This window comes from Coffea arabica, chromosome 5e, assembly GCF_036785885.1.
Source record: "Coffea arabica cultivar ET-39 chromosome 5e, Coffea Arabica ET-39 HiFi, whole genome shotgun sequence".
Classification (NCBI taxonomy): domain Eukaryota; kingdom Viridiplantae; phylum Streptophyta; class Magnoliopsida; order Gentianales; family Rubiaceae; genus Coffea; species Coffea arabica.
The window spans coordinates 4,219,501-4,227,204 of record NC_092318.1 but is presented as its reverse complement, the minus strand read 5'-3'; the positions used below and the strand labels follow the sequence as shown (position 1 = coordinate 4,227,204).

Here is a 7,704-nt window from a genome sequence, read left to right as displayed (position 1 = left end):
TTTCATCTAAATCATCTAATGCTATTTGTTTTAATTGTTAGTTTTCGAAGTAAACTGATTAAAAGATGACATTAGAAGGTAAAGTGATAGTAGTTATAAAGATTAGACTTCCTAATAACGAAACATAGTTTCCAAATGGACAAAGGAATCGATCACACAATCGGACTCCAACTACTACTGTTCACCGTATCAAGCTTTATGGAAACAATGGCTGAACCAAAAACGACGATTTAGGAATTGGAAAATTCCCGATCAAATAATTTAGAACACAACTAATTTAATATAGTACTACTAACTAACGGGAAACCTTTTTAGTGTCCGCCAAATTGACTTTGACCACACTAGGACACAAACTAAAAACGACTGCATATAATTTTGCGCCAGCACTTATCCGCTTCCAAGTTCCAAGTTCCAACTTACTAAAAAATAACTTTTGTTTTCTGATGGTTTAAGACAAAAATACCGAAGAAAACGCATTCTAGTGCATCTAAGAAAACGCCGCCGCCGTCCTATTTCCTCTAAATCCTACTCCTCTACTTTCTTCATCACAAATCGCAGCAAGTCGACCCGCATTTCTGGTTGTCGAATGGGCAAGGCTCTCTGTGTTGTTATCAACCTCACTGGTAAGGATATCAAATTCACCGAGTGGAGGCGGGGGTATGTGGAGGAATTGAAACTGTGGGCACGGAAGCCCTTCCACGAAAAAACAATTAAGTCAGGGGACCATTACGCCTTCAGTGCGTCAGAGTTTGTCGAGCATTGGGAGCGTATACAGAAGGTGGTGCGAAAGTACCCGGAGTGGACTGTTTCCCTTGAAAGTGAAGATGTGAAAGGGATCCCGCTGCCACTCTCTGAACTCAAGGACAACAGAGCCTTCGTCTTCGAAATGGGAGAAAACAATGAGCTGGTGAAATTAACTGTATCCAGAGAAGAAGCGAAGCGCAGAGGAATCAAGAAAGGATTCTTTGGGAGTGTTGAGAAGATGGCAAGCCAATTAATCTCACTTGTGGTAATTGAACTTTCGCATTTCTAGATTCCTGTCTCGTGCTTGTGTGTCCGTCAAATTATGCCGGTACCATTTCATCTATCTGATCGATACAAACTGGGTTTGGTTTCAATTCTTTTGTGTTTGCTTAATTGCTTTTACCTATTGATGTGTGGTGCTTTATACGGTGGACTGTAGGAGTTTTGTGCATTAGTGCTTGATTCAGGTTGGCATTCTTACAGACATACCTGATTTGTAGGGTTCATCACATTTGAGACAGAGAGTCCCTTCACTCTTTTATCCTGGAAATTCGTAGGGTAATTTTTTCTGAAATTATTGGAATTTTGGTTGTGTTTCTGCTCTGGTTTTCTTTGGGGTTCAGAAGAGAAACTGGTGAGCTTTGACTGGGTTCATTTTTAAGAGGAGTGTGAAAGTCTTGGGGAAGGAACCAGGAGTTCAGTGATCTATTCAGTTTCAAACAGATTTTAACCAGTTAACCATTGGTGTAATCTCTTCTTTTAAACCACTCATAAACAGAGATCCATAGTAGGAATTACTAAAGCTTTTGGAGTTTCAAACCTATGCTCTTAATCTCCAAAGGTTCCGTTTTGCACAATTTTTCTAAACTCCGCAATTATTTCCTCTGGACTTCCTCCTCCAAATCTCATGCAAATTTGTGTAGAGAATTATGCCCATGTTATCTCCTGCCTGTTGCCAGAAACTCCCTGGTATCAAATGTCTTCTTCAAGTACATGCCAGCAATAGCAGTCTTCTCCCAGAATTACAGAAAAGTTATCCAAAAAGCTGAAAGAGAACGTGAAAGGCATGAGCCTTTTATACGCTGAAAGCAGAAATGTAACAACTGAATCCAGGTGGTCCAATCCAGGTGGTCCACTGTTTTCTTCACACATGTCCCCTGATGTGGCTCAAGTCTAACAACTGCCCCCACTTCAAAACGGCACTGTCCTCCTTAAAATTCTGTTAACTCTCTTAATCACCGTTCAAATTTTGCCTGATCCTTTCTCAGATGACATTAGACTGAAGTTACTGTTGCTAACCAATCTGCAAACAATCAAGTATATTACATTAACAATGTTGGAGTGATTAGCTTCATATTGCAGAGGTTTTTCATGTCCCAAAAAAAGAAAATATGGTTTCGATCTGCAATTACACTAAAATTGTTTTTAAGTCAGGCTGTCTAGCCATACATTGCGGACTACAGAACTGTTGTGCATTGTGCTTGATTTACACTGGACTAGTGTTGGAACTTTTTGGCACCACTTAGATATCTTATTAATAAACTTAGAGATTTTGCCTTGTTTGACATCTTTGTAGTTTTCTCCCATTTATTAAGTGAATTCTGAAAAACGTTTCACAGATTTTGATGGCATAATAGCCTCATTTATTTTCTTATTTATCCTGTGGCAAACTATGCATCAATCTCTTTTGGAGGCATTGCTCGATTGATTTCTTGATTTTAGTGCACCTGCTGATCTATTTTCAGGATATGTTTCGGTTAATATAGGGTGTGAACGGAATTGTAGTTAAGTTTCCCCTTTATTTGCTCATGTTACCATCTACATCATGACAGCTTTTGATGCACAGAGTGTGGAGCTTATAACTTTCCTAGTTTGTCGTCTGCTATTGTATTTTGCCTTTTTGGGTCTGTATTTAACTAATTAACTTTCTCATTAGTTATTTTCTTATCAATTGAACTAGAATGAGAAGAAGACTGCTTCTAGCAGTGTGCGCCAGGATGAAAACTTGTGAAGAACTTGGCAAGGCTATTAGGAGTCACCACCAAGTCGGATTTACTTATCTACCTTGCAAGTGGTCTGGTAAGCTCAGACTGATAAAAATCAATATTGCCAAGGCTGTAGTGCATATGAACCCTGTCATTTGGTGATTAGGGATTTGTTTTTGGTATCCATATAAAAATCTTCTGACCAGCTAGTTAGGGTCAGCTGTTCGATTGATCAAGATTTTTCATTGATATGCTAATTGTATTGCTGTTCCTATTCTCTCTAGTTTAGTGCTTCAACTCGTACCCATCTTGTACATGCATTGCTGTGCCTTGAGCAATTTATCATTTTATCCATGGTCCGGGATACAAATTCAGTAACGTATGCTTTTGAAGATTGGGAAAGCCCTCAGGAAGCAGGGCCAACTCAACCTATGGTGTTTGACTTTTCCCACTGGCCATAGTTTTGTTTCTTTTGGTCTATTTGACTGCCAAAAAGTCAGAACCTGTTAATCTCTTCAGTCTCTTTGAAGACTGACAGAATCCTTGCAAGCAAAGTCGAAAGACATTGTTAAAGCTTAATGACCTTTTCCACAAGAATGTCACCTAGATGCGTTGTGAAGGGAAGCAGCAGAAACCTGTTGATAGTTTCTTTTTGCACGAGATATGTTGTGGTGCTGAACATTCATTTTCTTGTTTTTGAGGCCTTTGACTTAGGACACTATATAGAATCTAGGTTACCTGATATTGGAGGGGGAAAAGAATGCTTTGAGTCATATGCAGTTTGATCTATGAACTGCCTTGCCAGCTTGGTTCCTCAGGTGGGAATCTGTGACCTCATGTATAAGTAATTTAGATAAGTTGGTGTCCCTCTTGCAATTGATGCCCCTGCTGCAGCTAACCCTTATTTCTAATGTTAGATTCTTTCGAAATCCCTGGCAGGTCTGCAACATTTGTATCATGCAAGATGGGAAGTCTCTTTACTTGCGTAACATGTGCATGTTACAACTTGTGGGTGTCAAAATGGCAATTTGGACATGTTTTGGGTATGTTTGGAGGGCTTGTAGCTGGGTAATGGAGTGTAATTAGGTCAACTCATTTGTTTTCTGAAAACGTCAACTCACGTTCGTTCAGCGTCTAAATATATGCAGTCTAAAGTAGAAGCAGGAAATCCAGCTATTCATTTATGACCCTTAATTTTTGGTTTTATTAAGTCTTCCCCTCTTTTCCACACAATTTCACACATCAGCACACACTCTACCACTCTTTCTGTTGTCCATAGATTTTAATATGCAATTTCCCTCATCAATCCCAAATTTGCTTCCGACCCTCCGTCATCCCCCAATCATCAGCATCTCTGCCTTAACTGCCACTTCCGGATACCTTTATGGTGGGAAGGGTTTGACCGTGCCTATGGTAGGAAGGTCTCCAGAGAGCGACACGTGTTGAAGGTGGATGGAATACAAACGAAGACGTTAAGTTGTGGAATCGCGCGTGGAGATCAAACGTTAATATGTTGTCAGCGGCTGCAAGCTAAAAGCACAGGTTTGGACATCCGTTTGCGTTTTCCAATGCAGTTTGCTGGGTCAGGACAGTGTAATTGCAGCTCAGAACCACTGGCATTTATATATTTGCAAATCTACCCGTTAGCAATGGGAAAATGCTGCCAAGGCCTTGGGCAAAAAATTATGCGTAAAGATGGTACCGAAGTTTTAACAAATAATAAATGTAAAGCGCACACGTGAGGGGGATAATAACTTGGAAGAAGGAAAAGCGGAGCAGAAGTATCCGTAGTACTCCCTCCGTCCCACTTTGATAGTCCCGTTTTTCTTTTGCGTCTATCCCAAATTGTAGTCCACTTTCCAATTGAAAAATGTAGTTGTATTTTAATTTTCCTAAAATATCCTTATTCAATGTAAGTTGTTGTTACTATAAACCTACCTCATTTAATGAGAGTTGATTTTTTTTTTACCATTAATTCAAGTTCCCATAAAGTTGTAATATAATTCATGTGAGGGTATTTTAGGAAAATAACTGCCTAAATTGATTGTTCGAACAAAATTAACTGTTTTTTCTTAGATTGTGTGAAAAATAAATCAGGACTGTCAAAGTAAAACGGAGGGAGTAGTTTCAAGGCAACGCCGAAACACTACCTTTATGGTAGGAAGCCTTTGACCATTCGTACTGTAGGCAGCCCCTCAGAGCTTGACACGTGTATTTGTAAAATGAGGAGCTGACGGACCATTATGTTGCAGTGGTAACACCCGTGCAGATAAACAAAACAAGACGTATGCGGATGCAGTCTTTTTTCCCCTCCAATTCCTCCGTTTAATGTGCATTGTTTCCCCACTGCTTTATTACAGTTTAAAAATTGTGAAACTATAATTTTGTAATAAAATTAATAATAACATACCAACAATATATACCCATGACATAAATATACTAAACAATTATAAAAATATTTAGGATTATTCACCTCTACTTTAGAAGTTGCTCCCAAACACCGTACAACTAAATTTTTCATTCAATTTAATGATAGTACGGAAAAAAAAGACTAATTAATGAAAATACGATGTTGAAAAATTTTTAATTCAGAGTCACAATATGTGAGTTGGTGATAAATACAAAAAAACATGGTACTTTGATCATATAATGAAGGAATGTCATAAAGAACAGGCCATTAACGGGAAAAGTTTTCATTAATAAAAATACCAGCTCTTCACGACTTTCTTATCAATCGTACAACATATGAGCAAAGTGGCAATAATTAATCTAGTAATTTTTTCAGTTTATACATAATTAAATTTTTTTTTTTGCATTTTGACAAAAAAAACAAATGAAAAATTTTTATGAAAAGCACAAAAGTCAAATTGATTGGTCTGAAAGGAAAAGGAATAGCAGATATGTACTGTACTTGTATTTGACGTTCGAAATGCTGCAGTGCTGTTTTTGAAAAATATCGCCAAAAAATCTGATTCAAATGGAAGCAATTTTCATTATTTAAAATATCAAATATGTGAATGTGTTTTAACTGCTATCCATTGATATGCTAAAGTATCATTTTTCCATCAAATACCAGTTCTTTAACACCCATTTTTTCATAAACAAATTTATTTATGGGATAAAATTAAAATATACCCGTTTTCCAATAAATAGCTATTTCCAAGAAATAGCTGGTGTTTTATTGAAAAACAGGTTTATTTCTTTTTTATCCGATAAATAAATTTGTTTATGAAAAAATGGGTACTCTGTTCTTATAATAGAGAAAAATCATAAAGAGTTGGTGTTCTAAGGAAAAATGGGCACTCTGTTCTTATAATAGACGAAAACCATAAAGAGCTGGTGTTTTATTGGAAAACAAGTATATTAAAATTTTATTCGAGAAAAAAATTTGTTTATGAAAAAATGGGTGTTAAAGAGCTGTTATTTGATAAAAAATGATATTTTACAATACCAATGAATAACAGTTAAAGCGCATTCACAGATTTGGTATTTTAAATCACAGTCTTCATTATTTAAAATACGAAATCTGTGAATGTATTTTAACTATTATCCATTGGTTTCGTAAAATATCATTTTTCATCAAATACCAGTTCTTTAACACCTATTTTCCCATAAACAAATTTATTTATCTGATAAAATAAAAATAAATCCGTTTTTCAATAAAAACACCAGTTCTTTATGGCTTTCCTCTATTAGAAAAACAGAGTACATATTTTCTCATAAAACGCCAGCTCTTTATGACTTTTCTCTATTATAAGAACAGATTACCCATTTTTCCATAAATAAATTTATTTATTGGATAAAATAAAAAATAAACCCATTTTTTAATAAAACAGCAGTTATTTATTGGAAATAGCTATTTATTGGAAAATTGGTATAATTTTGTTTTATCCGATAAACAAATTTATTTATGAAAAAATGATTGTTAAAGAGTTGGTATTTGATGGTAAAATGATACTTTACAATACCGATGGATAACAGTTAAAATACATTCACAGATTTGGTATTTTAAATAAGGGAAAATTGTTCAAAACGTCTCTCACATTTTGCAAAATAACTTTTTTCGTCCCTCATTTTTTAAAATGTAATTTTACGTCCCTTACAAATTTACATTGGTCAAATTTGGTCCCTACTTAAGTTTCCGACTAGTTTTTTATCGGAATTGACCACGTGCCATGCACGTGATCATGTTTTATATAAAATTTGTCAAAGAAAATTTTATATAATTCGATTCATAATCCCTCACATTTCGTAAAATAAAATTTTTTGTCCTTCACATTTTTTAAAATGAATTGTTTCATCTTTTATTGATTATGTGTGTGAATAATTTTTTTTTAAATCCGTGTATATATTTATTTGATTTCACTTGAACAGTACGAATAGCATGTAAAATCAAATAGAGATATATCACACACTATTCGTATTGTGTGAGTGAAATCAAATAGACGTATACATGAGTTAAAAAAAATTGTTAGCTTTTCACTTATATTCATTTTCTTTTACTCGAAATTTGAATATAAAGAAGATATTTAATCCTAAATATTATCAAGTATTTATATCGAATTAAATTTGGATAGAAAAAGTAAACAAAAGCAAAGCAGGACAAAAAGAAATAAGTGATTAGCACTTTCAAATTTTAACACAATCACAAGGAAAGTAATTCAACTGTTGGTTTTAAAAGTGTCGAGTGAAAATTTCAAATTGAAATTTGTTAGCACAATTATACGATTCGAGTTAGGACCCATTAATTAGATGATCTTATTATACAACTCAATAAACAGATTATTACCAAAAGAGAAATGTCTCAAATATTAAATAGGTTCAAATGGTGAATTCATATAAATATATACATGGGTTTTAAACAAAATTATTTGTTTAAAACCCCTATATATATCTATTGAATAGCATGTGTATAACTACGATTAGCATGTTTAAATGAAATCCAATAGAGATAAATTAAATGTTATTTATACTG

The 7,704-nt window shown here is 34.8% G+C and overlaps 1 protein-coding gene across 1 annotated transcript; it reads left to right on the top strand.

The window, feature by feature from the left end:
* The first annotated feature begins 445 nt into the window (after positions 1 to 445).
* On the top strand, positions 446 to 3,012 carry LOC113722664 (uncharacterized). Its single transcript, XM_072048317.1, has 2 exons — positions 446 to 1,009; positions 2,705 to 3,012. The coding sequence occupies exons 1-2, from the start codon at positions 587 to 589 to the stop codon at positions 2,753 to 2,755; spliced, it is 474 nt and encodes a 157-aa protein (XP_071904418.1). The 5' UTR covers positions 446 to 586; the 3' UTR covers positions 2,756 to 3,012.
* The last annotated feature ends 4,692 nt before the right edge of the window (positions 3,013 to 7,704 follow it).

Bases quoted from the DNA above. Each gene is read 5' to 3' on its own strand.
- LOC113722664 (XM_072048317.1), top strand. From the start codon at position 587: ATGGGCAAGGCTCTCTGTGTTGTTATCAACCTCACTGGTAAGGATATC. The intron at 1,010-2,704 runs GTAATTGAACTT...CAATTGAACTAG, and splicing joins GCCAATTAATCTCACTTGTG to AATGAGAAGAAGACTGCTTC.